Source organism: Neopelma chrysocephalum, unplaced genomic scaffold (assembly GCF_003984885.1).
Source record: "Neopelma chrysocephalum unplaced genomic scaffold, ASM398488v2 Primary Assembly neopelma1_119, whole genome shotgun sequence".
NCBI lineage: Eukaryota > Metazoa > Chordata > Aves > Passeriformes > Pipridae > Neopelma > Neopelma chrysocephalum.
In genome coordinates this window covers 8,628,178-8,652,359 of record NW_020897781.1, presented here as the reverse complement: position 1 = coordinate 8,652,359, position 24,182 = coordinate 8,628,178, and the positions used below count along the sequence as shown (strand labels likewise).

The following is a 24,182-nucleotide window of genomic DNA, read 5'->3' as shown; positions in this document are numbered from 1 at the left end:
ACATCCTCTAGAGATGTGTAAATTAATATTCCACACTGCTTCTAAGCTGTATGCTGTTTTTTAAACACAACTAACTTTATAGGAGAATAATACCATCTTTCAGCATTTCTTTGATTTGTGTGCACAAGCAGTCACTGATTAAAGTGCTGGCTTCCTTTTGCTTTTTCTTTCCCTGTTGAGACTATTTGAGATACAACTTTGTATTTGTTTCCTCACTATATCACATCATTTGTAGCTGCAATTCAAAGTATTAAAACCAGGTAAAATATGCTAAAATATGCTAAAAATTTTAAAATATATGTCTCATGCAGTCTGTCTGCCTTTGTTTAATGTGGAAAAGTATTTCACAGAATTCTTAGTAATTTTTCTTCACTCAATTCATAACTCAAGACTTCAAAGTTTTAATAATGCCCAGTCTTCGTGAACGAAGATCTGGGGAAAGGTCTTTTTACCTTTCCAGCCTGCGCAATGGATTTTTTAGGTGAGACACAGCCTGCGCTGAACTGAGCCCACCCTTTAATCCTAAGGTTCATCTGCCGGGGCCAAGCAAGCTTGGACAATGGCAGTGAAGTCCTCAGGACGTAGGTTTGTTTAGAGTGACCTTCTCATAGATGGATGGCCTTACAGGGCTAACGGGCTCCATCTGCCCGGGGGACTGGCTGGGATTCGAACCTGGGTCGCAGAGGTGAGAGTCCTGCATGCTAACCACTAGGCCACCAGGGGTCCCCCAATCAAAGTTTTAAATTTAAAGTTAAATTTTAAATGAAAGTTTTAAATAGCTGGGAATTTGTAGTGATTCTAACACTCATTCTTTTCAGTCTGCCAATGCATGTTCCTAGTAAAAAAAAAAAAAACTTTTTAAAAATGAAGCTTAAGGTTTGAAAGGCCTTTTTGGAACTTACAGTAGACGTATTCCAAGCCAATTCATTTAATTTTGACTAGTACTCCTGTTGGTCTGATAAAGATCCCTAAATACAATGTCAAATTTGGAATGACATTTCGAAAGTCTACATCTGGTGAGTTCTAGTAAGAATTTGATCTTTTTTGTTTTCTGCTGTCTTTACTTCAGTATATCTGAAAGGGTCTGATCTCCTTTCTCTGATGGCCAGGCAATAATGTTTTTTGAGGCATTATTTGTTCTGTGGATTTACCCTTTTGTTTGCTCGTTTTTAGAAAATCTGTCCATCATACCCAGCCGGTTACTTTTTCTTCTCCTGCAAAGACTCGTGTTTTCTTTCTCTGTTTCTCTGTGTTTGAATCTGTTTCCTGACTTCTGCCTGATTCATCTAAAAACCGAATTCAGCTGAGAAATCCAACAAGAAATAGACTCTAATTTAGTTATGGCACATAAGGCTTCCTGACTGCATTTTACAAAATTATTCACATCTTCATGTTACAAACAAAAAAGGCTTCGGATCCTTCCTCCTCCACACCCTCCATTATAGCTGTATAAGGCTCCTATTGTCTCTATTCATATTGAGATGTCACAGATGTGTACACTCCTATGGGTTCTTTTCTCTCTTGAAGCTCTAATGACCACCACTGCTTTGATTCCTTTCTCAGGCAAATTGGCCTGGGCCGTACAAAAAGAAATTTAGGTCACAAATAATTTTTAGATTATTCTGCTTGAGAGAGAGGAAAATTTAGCTGACTGTTGTATTTGTACATACTGGAAATTTATGGCAAGATGCAACAAAATTAGTTTCGTCCAACAAATAATATTTTATCACCTCAGAGATCATTGACTGAAAAATCTCACCAAAGGCGCGTGCAGTTTTAGCATGAAACATAAGTGTGCAATTGAGTTTTAAAGCTATATTTATGCTTTCTGGGGGATGAAAACAGGTGTGTTCAACATGTGCTGTTCAAACAACTGGTCGTCCAGTCATTAGGAATGATTTTGCTGTAGGCAAGCAGGTTCCTTTTTCACATGCTTCTCAGGTTATTCATGTGTAGAAAAAGCAAGCGTTTACAGAAACAGGAAACTATTTTGTGTTTTGCATTACATTTCTGAGCTGCCTTGTACCAGCATCCTTTTATGGTTGGCTGCTTTATTTTCCAGTTAAAACTAGTATTGTGTTCAAAGCATACTAGCAGGTCACACTCGTTATCACTTCTCTAGGCAGTTTTGCCTGTTGTCTTGTCCTATTTTTTAATAGCACTCAAAAGGTAAAAAAATCTGCTGATACAGCATAATTTCTCATTGTTTTACAGGATGAAATTAAACATTTAGCTAAGTTATTTAATCCTTTTCTCCTTATTGTTTGTCCGGTTGAATTATGTTCCTTCAAACACTTGTGCCCTTGGAAGTGTTTCAGCTGGCTGCGAATCCATGACAGCAATGCCACCCAATTTTGGCACTTTTTCTTAAGTGGGTAATCAGTGCTTCTGTCCAGTACTAGAGGCTTGGTAGTGTGGGATGGTATGTTTTGTAAAACTGGCTTTGAGCATTTAGGAAGAGGGACTGAAAGTATTGTGAGCATGTTTTGGTTGGGTCTTAGCTCAGCTGTGGACACAGCACCACTGGTGAGGCTTATTTCCCTCTATTGATTTGTTTGTTTGTAACTCTCCAACTCAGACCAAAATCTGTCTTTGAAGCATCATAAAGATTGGAATGAAAGTGTTCCATTAAACATTGTTTTGTGTTGTGTTCTTGGTATTTGTGCTGTGGAAGTCTTGAGAGAATGGAGTTCTTCCAAGGTTAATATCAGAAATGAATTTGTTAATTGTGTAACAAATTGTGTTCTTAAAACTGCAAAACAAAAGATTGTTGTTTGGACACTGTCATGAAAGATTCTTCAAACTGGCTTGTATGCTTTGCAGAGCTTATTTTGTGTCATTTAGAAAAGTGAAAGGTATGCTTCTTAGTCAGACTAAAACGGCTTTTTCTAATGATGGCCAACGCATTCCAGTACATTTTGAAGTTGATCTCATGTATTTAATGTTCAAGCACGTTCACTTCAGAGGTCTTTATGCTGGATATAAGAACTTGCCTCTCTTGGTCAGGTTGGCTGGAAATGGTGTGGTTTTTAGCACACACTCACGAAAGGGGAACTTGGTTAGAAGTTTGCAGTGTCTGCCAGGAGATTCCACACCAGCAGAGACAATCAGATTTGACTGTTCCCCAGGACTTCCACAAAGGCAAAATATGACAGAGCTGTGTAGAAATACTTACAAGCATCACAACTGTTCTTCTTGAGGATTTGGGGGTTCCAGCTGTCGGTAAACTTTGGTGGTTCTTAGTAACTTGTGATTCTGAAAGTGCTGGGAAATGATGAAGGGAACAGGCTGATAGGCTGAACATGAGCATCAACGAGATGAGCAGTTGCCCAGAGTAGAATGGGGGAAACAAAACAGTTAGATAATTGCAAAAATTCTGCATTACTTAGAGCTTTTAATTGAGAGACTTGTTTTTTAATTGAGCCGTTTGCTTTTTAAATGTGCAAGTGTAAGAAGAATGGTTAGAATGTTTTCTCAGCTGTATAATTCTAATTAAAAATATTTTTACTCAGCAACTTGACACTTGAAAGTTTACTTCTTCAAATAAACAGTTTTCTTAAAAGTCAGTCTCCAGGATGAATACTTGATGAATACTTCCAATTTACATACAGTATTCAAAGACTAAGTTGGGAATACTGGGAATGAACATCCGTTTATAATAATAGCTGTAGAAAATGCAGCAAGTTCATCTGTTTTGAATGCTTTTCTGACTTCTGCTTGTAGAAGTTGAAAAGCTGGCATTAAGCTTGGCTTCTGCTTGATAGAGATGACATGTCAGAAGCTGATAGTGTATACAGTGAATGTTTTATTCTGTCAAAAAAGTTTTTCCCTTTGTCTGAAGGCATTTTGGTATTGTTAGAGATTTTGATCCAAATGTGAAGTGACTTCTATCTCTAAATTTAAGCTTTCAGTGGACAGGCTTTTACAAGGAGATTGCTGATACTTTGCCTGGTTTTTAACTGCTGCTTTGGAAAACTGATTTTGATCTGTTCTCCTTCTAAACATGTGTTACATAAAACCGTCATCTCTGTGAAATGAGTAAGATTTTGGCGTGGTAGGGTCTGATTCAACAAGTCCATAGCACTAAATGAGTTAGTGCTAAACTGTAATACTGGAGTTGTGTTAAAGTTGTCTCTCTCTATTAGCAAGCAGTCTTTGCTTCCATGAGGCTCTAGTAGGGTAGAATGGCAGAACAAAACCATTGCATGCGTGTAATATATAAAAATGTCTGTCAGCTCCGATTCAGGGTCTCAGGAAGGAGAATGAACTTGCTGATGGCACATTCCCAGCTTTAGGAAAGAGAATGGAATTGTTGATATCTTGGACAGGGATCATGTGTATTTAGTTGATTACATTTCCTGTTTTCACCAGGAACTTTTGAAGTACACTCAGCCTGTGAAGTGGCAGACAGTGCATAGCTGCCTCCAAGAAAATTATGGTTGTTGCTGCAAATTGAATTCCTACTGTATTGAAATTGTGTTTGAGAAGTTGCTTTCACCCTTGTAAGGGAAAACTAGTTTCTTACTCATTGTTAAATTAAGATAAGAGCTCCTGTATCTTTATTAGATCGTGTTGGAAAATGTCTCTGTCACTCAGTTATCTTACAGGAGTTACTCTCTTCTGTAAGAAAAAAACACCACATATTTATGTGTAGGGTTCTTTCCCCATAAAATGTAGTTGTCCTAATTTTGTAAGTTGTGCCATGAATCCCATCTGATTTCTAGTAGCAGTTTTTGCTCTGTATTTGCATTTGATATGATGATGTGATAGTTACTTGGTTTCTGACAATCATCCCTTTGCGTTGGACTTTATCATGGCAGTGGTGAAAGTTTGAACTGAAAAGGTGATCCCATTATTGTAATGTCTGGTGGTCAGAACTGTGTAAGAATCAAAGTCATATGTTGATAAGGCATGAAACAAGCTTTCATTAGTTAATATATCCACTTAGAAACAAAACAAGGTTAGAAGTGATTAAAATATAGATAAGCAATGTTTTTGAACTTGTACAGTCAGACTGATAGTTTCATAGTCTAAGGGTTTTAGTTTATGCCCTTTACTAATTTAGAGAGGTTTTATACTTTGGACTAATCTTTAAATAATTTAGGATTACATAATTCCATTTTAAGAGATTATGTGAATTGATGCAAAAATGAATTCCTAATTAAGATGGCATTGAAATATGTAGAGATGAATTGTCCAGCTTGCATTCTTACCTGCAAATTATATTGTGTGTCATATGGCCTGGAGTCACTTATGAGTCAGGTGTATATAGAGCTGGAAAGTGACTTTTCAATACTGATATATTGGTAATCTCCCTTGAGTTCTGACCAAGGGCATTTTGTCTTTTTATATAAATATCCTTTTTTTTTTTTATTTTTATTGATGTTAGTAGTAGAAGAGAGGTTTGTGCACTGGTCATAGGACAATCTCTTTTCATAGTACTCACTGTTTTTGGCAAGGATCGCTGGAAGAAATGGTTTCCACTTTTAGAACTTCATTAAATATTGACATAAAACCTAAGTAGATCTACTATTTCAGTCAGCTGCTTGCTCACTGACTTGCCTGAGTATCTCCTGCTGTAAAGTGGCTGCAGGTACAGAAGAGTGGTGTACTGTCATTTCCTACCACTGAAGTAGTTACAAGTCCCAGACATCACATCCTGTTTCTTTCTTTGTGGTATTTGAGCTAGAGATTTTCTTTCTCTCTCTTTCTATATATATATATGTGTATTTATTGAATTTTAAGTTGTTTTTTAAAATAGCTGTTTACTAATTCCTTTTGAATTCAAGTCTTTAAGGCCTTAACAATGTTAAAAGGTCACAGGTGAAAAATTCTTGCAAATGTTCACAAGTGTGTAAGGATGAAAAATAGTTCTTTTTATAATAGTGTGTTCACTGCAGCCCCCCTTATCTATTGCTCTGGCTGATAAACAGGGATGCACAGGAAACAAATTAACAAGTAATGACGTTCTAAAAATAGAGCACACACGCATTATTTAGCAGAGGAACAGGACACTAACTCCCAGTGTGTTCCACCTCTGACCATCCTTTAACTGAAAGTGCCCTGTCATTTTAATATATGCAAAGTGAACAAGGCTCAAGTTAATTGTCATGTGTGAAAAATAGTCCAGAAATACAAAGTGCTTACTAAACACTGCAGAGGAATTGGTGAACGAAACCTGACAGAGCCTGAAACATTAGTCTGCCTAAGATGGAATGTATAATATGAAAAGGAGGTGTGCTAAGGTTATTTAACATGTTGCAACAAGGGGTGCTTAACTGGCTACCACATTATAGGTGGCACCTTTTTGTGTTTGTTTTTTTTTTTTAACTGAAAGTTCTGATTCAGTGAAGTCTCTGAGTCAGGTGGGGGAAGGGAGGGGAACAGTGGAGAATGATAAAAAGTGAATGTTCTGGAATAGTATTTTATTAGTTGTTAAACTAGATTAGCATAGTGATGTATCAATACAATTAATACAATTTCCTGTTTGCTTCATAATATAAGTATAGGTGCTTTAATCTTAAAAGGAAACTAAAGGCTTTTTAGTACAAACTAGTTACAGTACACAAAAAGCTCTTTATTAGCTCACTGTACGCGAGTCTCGTTATCTGTTTCAGTAGTTTCTTCATTGCACTTTCAGATTCACAAAGCTGGAGTTAAGGTTCAGTGGCATTTTTTATCTGCTGCATTTCCCCCCTCCCTCAGAGATTTAACTATATGCTGGTCTTATGCACTCTAATTTAAAGTGTAGTATCTTGTATTTGATTCCTTTTTTAAACAGGCCCATTAATTATCTCTGAAACATTTAAGGAAGAGTGCAAATGCTACCCTTTTTATATCTTTTAAAAAGTAACCATTGTGTTTACCATCTCTGGCACATTTGACTATGAATATATATGTATATTTTTAACCTGAACACAGTGTGACTTTAGCTGTCTGTCATTTTGTTGCTGTCTGTGCCACAGATAACACTATGCTTGTCCCTTAGCCATCCCATCAAGACTCTAATGCTGTACCACGTGTAAACTTAAATTTGGTAGCCAGGCCGTGTTGGATGCAGTGTTTCTATATGGTGTGAATTGAGTATCTTTGCAGCTCCTGAGGATGTGGAAATCAGTGGAAGGTCGGTATGTTGAGCTCACTGAGGTCAAAACATGCCAAATGATGTTCTGGTTTGAGCACTCTCGGGTTTTGGTTGAGTTTTTAGACAGGAAATATGTTCATGTGTTGAAAGTTGTAGTGGTGTGGTGAGATCTGGTGGGGGGAGCCGACTCAGGGCCCCAAATGCCAGACTTGGGAGAAGAATACTGAGTGTGAGACTGGAAATGGCTTCGTGCCTGACTGTGCACCTGATAACCTCAACTAGTTCATGTGAAGCAGAACAAAACACAGTGTTGAAATAAAATATTCTTTGTATTTAAGATATTAAGAAGTTGGCTGTTACCTCTGTATTCAGAAGAGGAAGCAGGTAGATTTAGAGTAGGGGCAACAGAGCTGAATGGTCAGCTTTCAATATGTGTGAGTTTGGGCTCTGATTAGCAAGAAAAAGTCCAAACGTTATTGAAAAAGATGGACAAGTTTTATTTTCTCATTTAAATGTCGTAGATCACAGAATAGAATATGCTGAGTTAAAAGGGACCCATCAGGACCATCGAGTCCAACTCCTGGCAGGGACACCCCAAGAATCACAATGTAATAACTTGTTGGATTACAGGATTTTAATATCTCATTTTAATTACAGTGGTAGTAGCCTCAAGTCTGATTTACTTTGGACATATGACAGAATTTTTCTGTAGCATATTTGCTGTTACCTTTTTTGTTCACTGTGAAGGGGTTTCATCCCTACATCCCAAAGTTGTTTTAATTTCATCCTGGTCTGTAAAACAGAACTGAGGATGTGTGTGTAGGTTGCCCTGCCAGTTTACAGTTCTTTTAGAAAGCTCCTCTGCACCATTTGTCCAGACCAAAGAGTGCAAATTCTAGTCTTCCAAGAGCCTTCAGATTATTCAGAAGGTTATTTTTTAGTTACTTTACTGTGGGATTACTCTGAAAAGTTATTTTCCATCTTCTGCTTAAACAGCTCAGATATTGGTGTCCATGGAATTAATATATACTTGAGAGGAATATAAAGGGAATATTCTAAAACTAATTTAAATAGTGTTAAGAATTTTATGTGGTCTTTAACTTTATAAATTTTCCTTCTCTGTCCCCTTGCATTTCCAGTCATACAGAATTCTTTTGATACTTGTACATCTTAAATCTTCCACCTTTAAGTGGCTTTGTGCTGTTCATCCTCCTGCCTGGATCAGCTTCTCAGTGAGACTCTTGAAGATTTCTTAGATTTTTTTTCCTTTTTTTTTTTTTGTGTGTTTTTGTCAAAGGGATGGTTAAAAAGCAGATAAATGCATATACAACCAGTTGATATGAAAAGCTTCAGTTTAATTTCTTAAGAAATTAACTACTTGAATAAAATTCATTTACCTGCTTGCCAGTGATTATCTATTAAGTAGTCTGGGTATAAGTATCAGTTTTTAAACTCTCGATTTTGAGTAGGACTGTGGTGTGAATGTCTCATAAATATTTCCCAAGAGCAATTTCTTTTTCTAATGAGTTTGAACAGCCTCTGCCTCGTGTAGCACTTTAAAGGGTTTTCAGAAAATCAATTCAATCACAGAACTGTCGTTTAAAACTTTTCCTTAGTTACTGTAATTCTGGATATTCTCACTGTCTCACTAATTAGTACACTTAATCATACCTTGTATAAAATGCATGATAATATGGGTTAATGATTCCTAGAATTCCATAGAGAAACAGAAACATGAGTGTTCATAGCCCCGAAAACAGTTTGATGTTCTCATGTAGAATTATTTACAAGTCTGTACAGACTGACACAGAGTGGCTACACACTTAATTTTACTTGCCAGTCATGTCTTTACAAAGTAATTACTTTGGGAGTGTGGCTTTTCCTATTAAGATTTAAAAGTTACTAATATCAAACATCAATAACAGTTTCATTATTTCTTTCAAAGTAACAAAAAAAATACATTTAACATAAATACCCTTAGTTCTCATGTAAAGGAAAATCTGCCTTACTGGTTGGCACTTGTGATGTTGATATTTTGAGCTATTTAGGATATGGCAGAGATCACAGTTAGTTGCATTTATATACTATATGTTATTTTTGTTTTTCAGGATGTGACTTAAAATGACTTCTGATTCTGAAGGTCCTCTGAAAAACAGGCTGTGCTTGAATGGTTGCTAAGGACAAGTAAGTGACTGATCTCATAGTTGGAATATATATATATATATATATATATATATATATATATACCTGAAGAGTTATTCCCTTACTGTTTTTAAAGCTACAATATAGTATATAAGAAGCATATTCTTAAAAAAAAAAAAGGGAGGGAGGAGGGAAAAAGGAATAAAAACTCAAACCAAATGAAAAACATTATTGCACTACTGCCAGAAAGTGAATTTTCTGTTTATTTTCTTGTGGCTTCCTATCTGTGTAAGTGAAAACTTCATTTGTTTCTGTGACCAGTCTTAGGAATCTTTGCATAATATCAAGAATATTTTGACTCAGAAGTTTCACTGAAAAGCTGTGATACTTTTTATATATTTGAGAGAAATGTAAGTTTGAAATAATGAATTTCCACCTAGAATACTGAGTTGCAGAATGGAATGTCCTCTCGTTTTATTTATATCAAATAAAATTTAAATATTTGGGGCTTCTCTTAACATAAAACAATTAGTTTATTGCAATTTGCATCTTACAAAAATCTATGACTTACAGCTTGGTTTTTGGGAGAGAGGATGATATTTAATATTTTAACATATAAAATAAAAAAATTCCAGGCCATCTTCATGATTCATTGAAGAGAACTTGTTTAATTCTTTGTCATTGGCTTATTGCTAAGAGCCAATTTATGCTTTTTTGCCTAGTGCATTTTCCAAACAAGAAATCATCTCAGACAGAAGAACTTCCAAGCATGCAAGATACCACAAGTACATGTATTTAATTTAGGAAAAACTTCATGGTTTCATAGGGCCAACAAAGTGTTACAAATGTTTCCATGCTAAAAATATTCTTTTAAAAAGTATTTTTATGTGTTTTAAATTAGTATTGTATAGTTGTGTGTGTGTGGTCAACTCTTTCAGCTAAACAAATATAACAACTAAATCTGAAGCATCTAATTGTGGTTTTGGGCTTCTGTTAGGACAAAACCTTCCCAGTTGCCATGTCCTTTTTGGTGAATAGTAATAGAATACTAAACATTTTTTGTTTTAGTAGTAAAAAGGCATAAAAATTTTCACTTTTGAAAGCTGTGTTTCAGAGCTGTCTATTGAAATAGTTATTCACATCAGGAATACTCCTCAGAACTTCCAAAATTGGGTTTCTATTTGGAAAAACATTTAACCCCTTAGAAAGTTACAGGTTCATCTTCAGTGAATAAATATAACACCTGGTACTTTTAAACTGGGGATTTCTTCCACTGTTAACTGACTGAATAATAGCTTTTTTGGCAAATATTTCCTGTAGCTGGGAAATTAGTTTGACTGTTAACAATTTGTACTGTACTGGGAAGCAGCTTCTGTGATTTCCTTAGCTAAACAGTTACAGAGTTGTTCTAGGCATGACATGCCTCCCCAGCTTGGAATGATACTCTTAGGAAAAGAGAAATACATGTGCAGGAACTCTGCAGCTTCAGGCCTGAATAAACCACCACCAGCTACAGGGATTTTAGAGCCTGTGCAGATCACCTAATTTTTCCTTCCATGTCCAAACTCTTATATTTAGGGACTGAACAGTTTTCTTAAATAGGACGGTTGTATTCTTTGATAGGTATCATGTTTCTGAGTCAAAATGTAGTAATTTATGGTTTTCTATTTACTCATATTATCTCTTGGTACAAGTAAATGTTAAAACAAAAATGACATTTCCAATATAAATCATTGAATGCAACCCTGTAACCTTCAAAATTACGTTATCATGAAATGTCTGTCCCAGCTCAAATTTTCAACTGTTTCCTCCTCTTAAATAGAATTTACTCTTGGCTTCAGACACACTTGCTATGCCCACACCCTTCCTGAGCTTGCCCTAAGCTTATATTTTAAGCTCTTCCTTTCGCTTTCCACAATAGCTCTTAACTCTGCTCTCTGTCTATACTCAGATGCAGTTACATATATATATATATGTGTGTGTATATTTATATGTGTGTGTATATATATATATATATATGTATGTGCTAATGGAGTGCCAGGGAGGGAAGCAGTGGCCCTGGCAGGGGGTTTGTGTGTCACCCCCAGCGTGACTGAGGCTCCAGCCTTAGCTGGGAGCTCTGTGGGCATAAGACCTTGTGAGTCATCTGTTCTGTTGAGTGTCACCTTCAGATCATCAGCTGCTTTTTGCATGATGTTTCTTTAACCTGTTTTTTTGCAACTGCTCACTTACTCAGATGAGTAGTTTTTCGAAGGAAATGTGATCCCTGCAGTTTTTAGTGCTGTACCGTCATCTAGTGGCACAACAGTGTATTTTTCCTGAATTTCACCTGAGGTGGGCCCTAATGCAGGTGTTGGGAGAGGTTTTTGCCCCGGAGGAATATCTGAATGACTAAAGGTCTTCAGACTTGCTCTTCCATCTCTCTGTATGTTGGGTTTGTCTTATTCATTCTGGTTTTGTATCAAATATTTAGATGGAAGACCAACTTCTTGCCTCTGCAGTTCATGCCCACAGTACAGAGTGAGGCATCTTCTGTAATTCTTTATTTCAAATGCAAGACTGTGTTTTACTGTTGGTTTTAATTTTATTGTGATATAAAAAATATATTATCCTTCCTTTCCTAAAGCATATCTCTGAAACAAATTTTTAACCTTTATTTTTGCTTACATTGATACAAAGCTTTATAAGCCAGTAAATAAAAGATTTTAAAGAAATGGTAAGCAAACATTATTTTTAATAGCAAAAAGGTATATTGATTTCCAATAAGAATGCTCACTTTTAAATCTGATAAAAATAAATGACTTAGCTGAAAGTTCTCTGTATTTTGAATTAGTATTTCGAGAGGTTCATTCACAAATACTATTTTTTTTGCTTTTAGTTGCTGATGCATGGTCAAAATGAGTGGATTAGGAGAAAACTCCTTGGATAGCTTGACCAACGAGTCAAGGAAGCGCAAACCATTGCCCTGTGATACACCAGGTGCAAGGTAGGTTTATGTGGAACTTTCTCAGTTTCAAATGAATTTTTAAAAACATTTTTTCAAGCTTTCATTGCAATTTAGAGTTATTTCTATCTAAGGAATTTGTTCAGTTGAAAACTTCTTCTCCTGTGAAGGCAGGTAACTTTATTGTTGTGTGGAGGTGTGCCAGGGCTGATGAACTACACTTTATAATTAAACTCCTGTGGAAATTTTAATACAGTGAACATATCTTAGAATGGCTCATACATCATCTAGTTCCAGTCCCCCTGCCATGGGCAGGGACACTTTCCACTAGAAAAGGAATCACTGTTCGAAGCTGTGATTGCAAGGAAAAAAAAGAAAAACTCCTTGCTTCACAGGAATTTTAAAGGCATTGTCTTCTATCTGGTGATGGATTTGACAGCCCTTATTTCAGGTGGTTACATTCAGCACAGAGTTCTGCAAGAGGCTGAGCTCTTTTTTTCTTTGTTTGTACTTGTGTTTCTTTGGAAGTTCATCTCAAATTTTGGCGTTCTGTGTTACCTTCCAGCCCCTCACCCCGCTCTGGCAGATATTGTTGTCTGAGGGATGCGGTTTTCTGTTCCCCCTCAAACCTCGTTGCTCTCCACCACGTTAAGTGTTCTGTGTTATCCTCTCATGTTCTTCTTCCCACAGTATTAACTCATATTAAATTTGTCTTCAGTTTCTCCAAGGTCCCAGGCATTGTGTGTACTCGTATTTGTCCCTTATAGATACATCCCCACTATCCCAGGCCATTTACCTTCGTCATGCAGCAGATTGTGTGTGAGATCCTCAGATTCTTCCACCATATCCCAGTGTATCTTTATGAGAATCCTCTGTTCCAATTTCTTTTTCCCTTTCTCCAATGTCTGTCTGTCCATTCAGGAATTCTGTTTTTCAGATTGTCACTCTTCATTAGCTTTCTTTATCTTTCCAGCTCCTGCTTTGTCATGTATTTGTTTTCTCCAGTATTGGTCCATGAATACTTTCCTAACACATTCACTTGGTTTCTTCTCAAAGAATATTCACTCTCTTTTGATTACCTTGGTGTGTCCATTGTTGCCCCTTCCCCGAGTCCTTCTTTTCCTGCTCCTGCTGTACTGTGTGTGTAACATTTCTCCCTGTTGATCTAGGCTGGAGACAGTGTCTTTACTCAGCACATTAACCTGTGTAGGAAAAGGAATTTCAAAGAGAGACCTTATCCAGCAACATTAGGTTGTCTGGGATTCTGCTTTTCCTGGATGTTGAGATGGCATTTTTGTCCTGATGCCTAGAAATTTCTGAGGTATCACCTTCTGTAGTCATCTCTTTGTAAGCAAACTGAAGGGATTTAATAGAATATTAAAATTCCATTTCATTTGTCTAAAAATTTTTAAGCAAATCGAAAGCAGCTTCTAAGATTAAAATACACTTTCTGCATGAGTGCTACAATTTTATAACAGGTAATTGCTCTTTTCATTTAATTTGACAATAGAGTAAGCACAGGAGGATTTTTTTTTTTTAGGGGGGGTGAATAGCTTTCTTATATCCTCTTAAGGTAAATTTGTGCTTAAAATTCTTTAAAAAAAACCAAACCAAATACAAAACCCAAACCAAACAACAATGTAACAAAACACACACGATTCCTGTTTCTGGAAGAATAAGAACTGCTTGAGTTTAAGGGGTGGGTGTGACATGGAGTACATTAAAGTTCACAGAGTGAGCCCAGATTTTGTTTGGGGTGGTATGTAAACTTGTGAAACAATGTTGTTGATTCCTAGTCTGACCTGCAGTGGTGAGAAGCGTCGGCGTGAGCAGGAAAGCAAATACATTGAAGAACTGGCTGAGCTGATCTCTGCTAATCTGAGTGACATCGACAATTTCAATGTCAAGCCAGACAAATGTGCTATTTTAAAAGAAACCGTGAGGCAGATTCGACAGATAAAAGACCAAGGTACAGTCCTCTGCTCAGTCAAAATAAACAATTCAATTTTCTTGTGATTCTTTTCTCAAAGCAGTTTTTATTTGGGAAGTTGAGTAATGGTCTTCACAATAGCACGTAACCGAGCAAGTCTTTGGACTTTGACTTGAAGCAAACCTAAAATATGTCTGAAATGATTTTCAGGTTAAAAGTACTCAAGTATTTATCATCACTTTTTCTTATGAATCAGGTTTTAAAACTTTGTATGGCTTTTCTTACCAGTTTCCTGGAAATACTAGAAAAGCTTAAGCTAGTGCACAAACAAGGTAAAAAAAAAGCAGATAGTACTGTACCATCTGCTTGTACAATATACCAAATACCTACTGATATGAAAATACATGCTGTTGCCTTTCACTTCAAGGAAATTTATGCTTTTCTTATGGGTTAAGCCTCCAACCAGAGATAGTGACTTTTATTGCTATTTTTTCCTGTTATGTTTTCTCGTGCTGTTTATGACACCTTTCCTAAATGATAAGTATTGGACGCCTCTATATATTTAAAACACATCTAGATTGAGATCAAATAATTAATTAGTGTGGTTGGCTGTGTTCAGTATGGAGTCAAGTCAACAAAGGAGGAAGTAGCAGTGCATCATATCTTGGTAACTTCTGTCAGCTGGGGTAAACCTAATTGCTATAATACTTTTTTTTAGTGAACATGTGTACACAAAACCTGTGTTTTGAAATGTAGAGCAAGGGGTATATGTAATTTTGTTGTTTGTTTTTTTTTTAACACCACCCCACACACAACACCACCTCCAGTGTCTGTAGCCTCCCCTATGCCATTTGGGCAGTAAAGTATTAAAAAAATCAAGTATCCTACAGTGTGTATTTTACCTTGCCACATCTTACGAAGACATGTTAGAATGATTATAAAAATTCATCTTCTGTTTTTCAGGTTTTTTGTAGTCTCATCTGGTGTGTTCAAATGCTTCATTACAGAGTTGAGTACATGACAATCTTCCCATAGGATGTTGCACTCCTCTTGTGGCCTGCTTAGCCAGCCAGCAAGTACCACAAAACAAAGCTTACTTTTTGTTTTCTGTAATTCTGCTGGATTCCCATTCCACCTTCCCCTGCAGTCCATTAATTTAGGATATTTTGATTCTTAAAATATTGGTTTATTACGTGTACACATAGGTATACATAACACACACATGTATTAACATGAGTCAAAGCCTTTTTGTAGAACAATGGGATGGCATCTAAAGACTGACCAATGCTGACGAGATGATAAAATCTGACTTGTAATATTAAAATGGGGCCTTCCTGTGAAACGTTGCTTTACTGAAATGTATCCTTTGGGTTTCAGGAAAAGCAGTTTCTAATGATGATGATGTTCAGAAAGCTGATGTATCTTCTACTGGTCAAGGAGTTATTGACAAGGATTCACTGGGGCCTCTTTTATTACAGGCAAGTACAAATTAAGCCCTTGTAAATCCCTGTGGAACCAAATACTTAAGGCAGGTGAAAATGCTACAATAAAACATGCAATCCTATAGTAAGAAATAGGAATTCTCTATGGAAGGAAATAGAAGAATAGTCTTTGGCTTTTTCTTATATTTTTGTGCTTTGCTTTCTCTAGCAGTCATTAGCAAATTACTGCTGAAACAGTAATTGTTAATACAAGGAGTATTTTACTTTTTTTAGGGGAAGGACATTAAATGGATGGAGTTTTGGGGAGGTTTGTTATGTGTATTGGTGTTCGTGTTACTAAATTATGAAGCATTTTAAATGAATGTTGGCATCAAGTAAAATAACCTAAGAATCATTGTAAACAAAGATACAGAGCAGATACCCTTTCTCTGTGCCTAGAAAACCAATCCCGTATTTACAAATTCAATAAAAAGCACTTTTGAAACTTAATTGTTCCACATAGATATTGAATTTTTCTTTCAGTTAAGAAAATACAGTATTTTAGTATATGGTTAGACCCTCCTCTGTTATCACTTGCTGGTGGAAATGTCTTCGTATTAATGGCTTACTACTTGCTTCTACTGACTTTCTTCTTGTTCCAGCTTGCTAGTTATTGAAGTAATGTTATGAATTCATGATCTGCTGTTCATACAGATCAAGAATGAAGCAAGAAGGCTGGTTATCACTGTGAAAGAGCTGAATGGAATAACAAATGAACAGATTAATTTTTAATATTAGAATTATTCCTTACTAGACACACTTTTCCTCAGAGAATTTAAAACTTCAGCTCTAGCCTTGAAAATGAATCAATGTATTGTAACTTGACATTTCTCACCCGTGTAGTTTTTAAACTAATTTATGTTCAGAATTAGCCAGTGTTTCTTACATGATATGCTGTCATATTAATATTTAGGCATTGGACGGCTTCCTGTTTGTTGTAAATCGAGATGGGAACATAGTGTTTGTATCAGAAAATGTCACACAGTATCTGCAGTACAAGCAAGAAGATTTGGTTAATACAAGTGTCTATGGGATCTTGCATGAAGAGGACCGGAAAGACTTCCTTAAAAACTTACCTAAATCTTCAGGTAATAAAAGTTGATTTATAGTACATTAGTAGGCTATTTGAAAACAATCAGAGAAGAAAAAAAGACCTCATAATGGATAACCTTTCAAAATAGATCACTTATGCAAAGAATATTTGACTGCAAAAATACCTTCATCTTGATAAACATTTCTGTGTTTTTACAACAGCATAGCACCATAAATAAATGTGCTGGAAATTCACACTGTACTTTAGCCTTTGCATTTTGTTTACCTGTAACTTAAAACAGGAACACGTTTCCTAATGTCACAAGGTTAGCTGAAGGAACTGCTTGTTTTTAAAATATATAAGTGACTTTTCAGCTCTACCTCAAGTGACTGAAAGTGTCACGTGAAAGAGTATTTTTTACTTAGTTCTCAATACTACTGTTTTATACCATGGTATGTTGAGAAGGCTTCTTAAAAAAATTCTTGATCTCTGTAATCTGGGAACAGGGTATCTAAATTAAGAAGAATCAGTTTGGTTTTTCTCTGAAAATCTCTCTAAATTCTTCCTGTGTTCTTTGAAGTCAATGGAGTGGCTTGGAGCAGTGAAACCCCCAGGCAGAAGAGTCACACGTTCAACTGCCGGATGATGGTGAAAAACTCCCATGATCTTTTGGAAGACATGGGCAGCCATCAGGATGGATGCCAGAGATATGAAACTATGCAGTGCTTTGCTTTATCACAGCCAAGAGCTATGATGGAAGAGGGGGAAGGTAGGAAATTTTGTGGAATTACTGTGCACAGAAGAAATTTCTGTGCAAAGCTCTTCCGTGTCTGGGATGTGCTATGAAATCTGTAGCTTTTGCAGTTCATCTTTAAGAATGCAACAGCTTTAATTCTTACTTCCATTTTAACAACAAACGATGCTTCATCTATTTTATTAGATGCTTCAATAGAATAAAATAGGAGAGAAATGAAAAAAGAAAAAAAAGCATTCTTTTTTAACTACAGATTTGCAGTCCTGCATGATTTGTGTGGCGCGTCGTATCACAACTGCAGAAAGGGTATTTCCAACAAATCCAGAGAGCTTTATTACAAGACATGATCTCTCAGGTAGGAAGTGTACCCAGGATGAAGGTATGAAGGGGTCTTCTTTGTCAGTGTGCTCTTGTTTTAAATAAATGGAGTATGTAGGTAAACTGTGTCTCTGTAATGACAGAATTCATAGCGAGAACTCCCAACTGGTTTTTGCAATATACCATTGTTGGCAGTGGGATGTAATAAAAACTGTGGGATGCATTTTCTTCTCTGTGCTGTTGTTTGGTAGTTTGGTAAAAAGCATTACTTATGTTTTAACTTGGCAGCATTTCAAATGGTTGCCATTGTGCTTTTGTTTGCACGTTAGAAATATTTTAAATCATAACTGAAACGAGTTGGAAGTTCTTTAGAATGTCTGTATTTTTATACAGTACATGAGCTAGTGTTTAAAGTGGTTTATGTGGTTTAAATTGAAGTGGTTACATAATCTCGTTGGGGCTTTTTCAGATGCCAGTTTGTGTTTATGATGTTCATTTGTGGGTGTAGTTGGTCAGTATTTTTGAAAATTTTACTTTTTGTGCCTCCCTTGGGTGCCTGTAACCAGAGACTAAGGTTACTGTTTTCTAAAGCTCTGGCGTTGACCTGTGTGGATTAACTTCCTTTTATTCAGTTATATAAAACTCTTTGAATATTGATGTTTTCTAACAAGCAGCATCATATTCTCATGCAACAGATAATTCATAAATTTAAATTCTGCGTGCTCAGAATTCAGTGATTTAAAGGGGGATTTTGGAGCCTTATGGAAGGTACCACATTTATACAAAAGTCATAAAGAGTTTAACTTGTGTGTTTTCTTTCCTGTTAAGGCAAACTTGTCAACATTGATACAAACTCCTTACGATCTTCCATGAGACCTGGTTTTGAAGATATCATTCGTCGCTGTATCCAGAGGTTTTTATGCCACAACGACGGACAGTCGTGGTCAAACAAACGCCACTATCACGAAGGTAAAAATCAATTTACCATATTTGGTTGTACTGCTTCTCCTGGGGGCTGCATCTTTTCCAGCAAAACAAAAATGCTGAATTCTACCTCTGAATTCTACCTGTGTTCTTTTTTTTTTCGTAGTTTTGGTTAGTGTTAATTGCAGTGATTCATTTACAAGCTGAAGGAGGGTGGGGCCTTTTGAGAACTAGAAATTCTGATGCAAGTTATTTTGTTTTTTTAATGTGTTTGTTTAATAGAAAATATCAGATACATAATCTGGGGGCCTGAAGTAAGCTGTTTTTCCACAGATGGGAATTGACAGGGACAGCTATATTTCTCTGATAATATGCCATCTTCAATTATCATTAGCTTGGGGGTTTTTTCCGTAATGTTAATTTGACTTTATTTTAATTCACCCTTTCTTTTGTTAAATAATCACTCTCTAAAAGCGATAACAGTTGTGTTGATGCCTTTTTCTTATTCAAGACAAAAGGGTTTAAAATATTTTCAGTGTTCCAGTGTTACATATTTTGTAATGCTAATTTGATAACCTTGATAGGTAAGTGAAGTACAGACACAGTCTTCAGTAAGAAAGATGGTGTTTTTTAAGTATTCTGAACTCTAGTCTTTTTGAAGGATTTACAAAGACATTCAAGTAGAGGGGATATTAAATAAAGAGAAATTCCTACTGGCAAAAACGGGAGTTGCCATTCCATTGGAAGTACTTCAACATAACTGATTAAATAAATCCTAAATTAAAAAGAAATCTGGAGCCCAGTTAAAAGCAGTGCTTTCCACAATTTTTTGATAGAAACAAAGCTTTTCAACTTAGAAATACTTCCCTAAGCAGGAGCCATGGAAACTTATAACCTAGCCTTGAAAGTCTGTTAACAAATATAGAACTTTACCAGTTGCATCTGGTGAGCACAAAATACTTCAGCACCAAAATGATCTTGTTTGTTTTTATCTTACCTCTACAAATTTAGGAGAAATTGTGGAATACTTCCTTTTTCTTAATATGTGTTTTTAATCTGTTTATTTATTTGTTCATTTGTTTGTTTTTAAAGTTTCATGTTATGGGGTTTTTTTTAATCTTCCACAAATAAAGGATATTGTGTTAAAAATATGTTAGAAGGCATATTAATAATTCTTGGGGATTTAAATATGAGCTAAATTTGTATATTCCCTTTACAGCTTATACACAGGGTCATGCTGAAACCCCATTGTATCGGTTTTCTTTAGCTGATGGGACCATAGTGACAGCACAAACCAAGAGTAAACTGTTCCGAAATCCTGTAACCAATGACCGCCATGGATTTGTCTCTACCCACTTCCTCCAAAGGTGAAATCAGTGCTATCTGTTTATCATTTAAGTGTCCTAGTTTTTAAAAATGTGTCTGACCTTGAAGATACCTGAGAAAAATAGCATGCTAAAATATTGTATCTGATTAAAACTCAAAAGAGGGGGAATAACTTGGAAAACAGAGTTGCATAGCATACAAATAAATGTGTGAACCTGACACAGTCCCAGCTTAACTATGTGCCAGAAAGGCAGTCAGTCAGAAGAGAAGGGTTTTCTCAATACCCACATGTAGCCTGTATCATGTATCCATTATTCTTTTGGGATAACATTGATGGAACACCGAAAACAGAAATGCTCACTCATATGCTTTATCTTACTCTTTTTAATTGCAGGGCAATTAAAAAGGCAACAAAGCACCTTCAGGTGCATCATTCATGACTCAAAGTTAAATGTACCTTAAATAGCACTTCCTGTGACCTGTTCTTGCTGATTACAGGAATGATTGCAATGTCACTCTGGAGGGAATCTGTCTGCCTCTGACATTAGAGTGCCTCCAGATGCTGAAAAATTAGTACCTGAGGTGGTTCAGGACATCATTAGTGTGCACAGTAGAATGGTGTCAGACATTGACTCAGGAAGGGAGTAAAAGAAAGAAGATCTTTAAATTGATAAATCTGACTAATGACTGTTGATTAAAGCCTTTTGAAGCAGTGATACTGTATGTACTTATAACTCAAATCACCTAAAGGACCAAGCATTTCTGTAATGAATAAGTGAGTGGCACAGCTTAGTTCTGCTTTTGTGGAAGCTCAAATTCTCACTGCTCTTTTTGAAAAAAATATTTGGAAGATTATTTAACAATGTCTTTGTAGCACTTGATTCCAAATAAGGTTTTAATTTGTTTTCTTGGGATTTCTGGGGATGTTGTTGAATTTACAGAGAACAAAATGGATATCGGCCAAATCCTAATTCTGTTGGGCAAAACATCAGAACACCTGTGGCTGGAAACACAAATTCTGTTGGTGGTCTTATGAACATGTCACCTGGTCAAGGCATGCCAGTGCAGAACAGGAACTATGGCATGGGAGATCCCAATGCAGTGGGTCAGCTCAGCAGCACTCGATATGGAGGCCCTGGGAATATGGGGCCAGTGACCTCTGGACCTGGAATGCAATCCTCTGCTTATCAGAACAACAGCTACGGGTTAAATATAAGTAGCCCCACACACGGTAGTCCTGGTTTAACTTCCAACCAACAGAATCTGATGATATCTCCTAGGAATCGAGGGAGTCCAAAAATGAGTTCACACCAGTATTCACCAGTTACAGGTATTTTATTTTTGCTATCAGCTCTTCTTTTTTAAGCTGTCTTTTCTCACTGAGTCCCATCATTCATCCTTTTTAACAGTTCTTTATGACCCTATATGTGTTACTTCAATGTGGTTTACCTGATTTTGTGGTAAAAACATTTTAAAATTATTAACTCAGTGTGACAGTCATACATAATCCAAAGGAAAAGTAGATCTGGGCAATACTGTAACGTAATGAGTGTGATCTCTGTCGTGATACAGGTATGCACTCGCCAATGGGATCTGCCAGCAACACTAGCAACAGCACTTTCTCTAGCAGCTCTCTCAGTGCTCTGCAAGCCATTAGTGAGGGTGTTGGAAATTCCCTTTTATCAACACTTTCTTCACCGGGTCCAAAATTGGATAATTCCCCAAACATGAGCGTAACTCCGCAAAGTAAAACAAGTACCCAGGACTCCAAAAGCCCTTCTGCTTTGTATTGTGAACAAAACCAAGTGGAAAGTTCCGTCTGCCAGTCAAACAGCAGGGATCTCCTTAGTGAAAAAGAGAGTAAAGAGGGAAATCTGGAGGCATCTGAAAGTCAGAGAGGACCGTCTGAGAGCAAGGGGCATAAAAAACTCCTTCAACTGCTCACCTGTTCCTCAGACGAAAGAGGACATTCTACAGCATCAAACTCACCTTTAGACTCAAATTGTAAAGAGCCTTCTACCAGTGTTACCAGTCCTTCAGGAATTTCCTCATCAACATCTGGAGGGGTGTCTTCCTCCTCAAACGTGCACGGGTCGCTCCTGCAAGAGAAGCACAGGATTTTACATAAATTGCTGCAGAATGGCAATTCTCCAGCAGAGGTGGCCAAGATCACAGCTGAAGCTACTGGTAAAGACACATATCATGATGCTGGGAACACAACCTCCTGTGGGGAAGGCACCGTCAAACAGGAACAACTGAGCCCAAAGAAGAAGGAAAACAATGCTTTACTAAGATACCTGTTAGATAAAGATGATGTTAAGGACCCTCTTTCCAAAGAGTTGAAGCCTAAAGTAGAAAGTGTGGATAATAAGATGGGACAGTGCACTAGTTCTACAATTCCTACTTCTAGTCAAGAAAAAGAGATGAAAATAAAAGTGGAGCCAGCAGAGGAGGTACAGTATGATGTAAAATGATGGCAGTGAGCTAACTGATATTTAATTATTACAGTGAATGGCTAAATATAGAACACTTCTCGTGTAAACATTTCTAATAAAGCTGTGTGCAAATGAAACAATGCACTCAGGTTTCATTGTAAATAAGAAAGCACAAACAAAGAGAACTACAGGATATGTATATGTAAACAAATCTGGTGTACTGAAGTCCTGGATTAATGTTAGCTTTAAGGTATGGTCTGATTAAGGTAATATTAACAAATTATTCCTTCAAAATCAGATCTTTAACATTACTATTTCACATTGCTATTTCACATAGCACATGTTTGGTTTTATGGCTTATTTTATTAAATGGAACTGTAACTGCCCGTGTGATTAGTTGACAATACAATAGCAAAAGGTAAAACGTGATTTCGTTTTGAAAATACAAACAGTACACAAAAATATGTAATACTTAAAATAGCTATGATTTGGTTTAGTTTATTCATTGATTTTAGCACTCTTTTTTTTCCCCTTAAGTGAGGAAATATGTTGTCCCAAGTACTTGCATATATTCAGCATTCCTATTATATATTCCTATTATATATGCCTATTAATTTGTTTCAGTGTTTCTAGAGCCAGAATTCCAAGAAATGTCATGATACAGAAAACTGTAGCACCATCCAACAACTATTCTGAAACTACAAGTGTGACTAAGAAGTCAGTTAGGGACAGCTGTTCTTAAAATTATAATCTGTGTATAATATTTTTGTATTTAAGTCCTAAGTCAGATTTGGAACCTCTTCAAAGTGAGCAGTACTGGTCAGTATGGCAGAGTTTACTGAAAACATGCTGGTATCTTATAACTTTGAATTTCCCAAGTAATAATAAATGTGTAAATAAATTATGCACAGTTTTTATATTAGCCAATGGCTGACTATAAGTGGAAAGCCTTATAATATTTTTTTGAATACCACTTCTGGAAAAGTCACTAACAACTGTGCAATAGTACCCAACATATAGTTTCAATACTTGCTCCTGAGATCTAATTAAGGTATTCAAAGAAGCTGTTTTTGTAAAGATGTGAATCCACTATATATGAATTCTTTTTCTGTGACCAGAAAAACCTGTAGGTAATTTCCATGTGTTGTCGTGTTTGCCAGTAATCAAATTAGGCTTTTTGTGTGTGACAGATACATTATTTATCACTGAATAATACACATTCTGGATGCTGTTGGCAGTCATTAGTGTTTTTATCTTTGTAGTTTCTGATGACTGAAATGTTTATATTCAGAGGGGCTTTTCATTTCAGTTATGTGGTCCTCCAGTTTCTCCTAATTCTCAAAATCAGCTGAGCAAAATACTCTAAAAAAAAAAAATGTAGCTAAATGGTATCTGAAGCTCTCTGGAAATTGAGATCTAGCTCAAGATAACATCAGTGAATTAAAAAATTTGTCTCCCAGTTAGATATTTTAGGATTAGCAAGGAGCTGAATAAAACCTGAAGGATGGCCATAGAAGAGTAGATAACCTTGGTATTTTGCTGCATCATTTTCAGATGAATGGAGACTTGGATAATTTGGATGCAATTCTAGGTGATCTGACTAGTTCAGAGTTTTACAATAATGCTATGTCTGCCAGTGGAAATAACCTTGGAACAAAGCAAGCATTATTTCAAGGAAATGCCTTATTAGGTAAGGAATTTCATATCACTTTGGTTTTAAAGTTAGGGTTTTCTTCTTACCTAATGTAAACATCCTCAAGTCCTTAGAGAATGCTTTCTTCATCTCCTATATCTTCAGGGAGAAACAGAAT

The 24,182-nt window shown here is 36.3% G+C and overlaps 1 protein-coding gene across 5 annotated transcripts in view; it reads left to right on the top strand.

Annotated features, from left to right (window-relative positions):
- The window catches only part of NCOA3 (nuclear receptor coactivator 3), a 72,259-nt gene that overhangs the window by 35,793 nt on the left and 12,284 nt on the right, over positions 1–24,182 (top strand). For 3 of the 5 annotated variants that reach the window (XM_027697492.1, XM_027697490.1, XM_027697491.1), the window contains exons 3-14: positions 9,193–9,268; positions 12,105–12,212; positions 13,967–14,139; positions 15,478–15,578; positions 16,495–16,669; positions 17,195–17,383; positions 17,622–17,723; positions 18,515–18,655; positions 19,830–19,977; positions 20,878–21,266; positions 21,509–22,389; positions 23,926–24,061. In XM_027697492.1, the coding sequence (XP_027553293.1) occupies positions 12,115–12,212; positions 13,967–14,139; positions 15,478–15,578; positions 16,495–16,669; positions 17,195–17,383; positions 17,622–17,723; positions 18,515–18,655; positions 19,830–19,977; positions 20,878–21,266; positions 21,509–22,389; positions 23,926–24,061 (2,533 nt within the window). In that variant the 5' untranslated portion in view covers positions 9,193–9,268; positions 12,105–12,114. The remainder of the gene's footprint in view (positions 1–9,192; positions 9,269–12,104; positions 12,213–13,966; positions 14,140–15,477; positions 15,579–16,494; positions 16,670–17,194; positions 17,384–17,621; positions 17,724–18,514; positions 18,656–19,829; positions 19,978–20,877; positions 21,267–21,508; positions 22,390–23,925; positions 24,062–24,182) is intronic. The other 2 variants (XM_027697494.1, XM_027697493.1) reach the window with 1 other exon arrangement.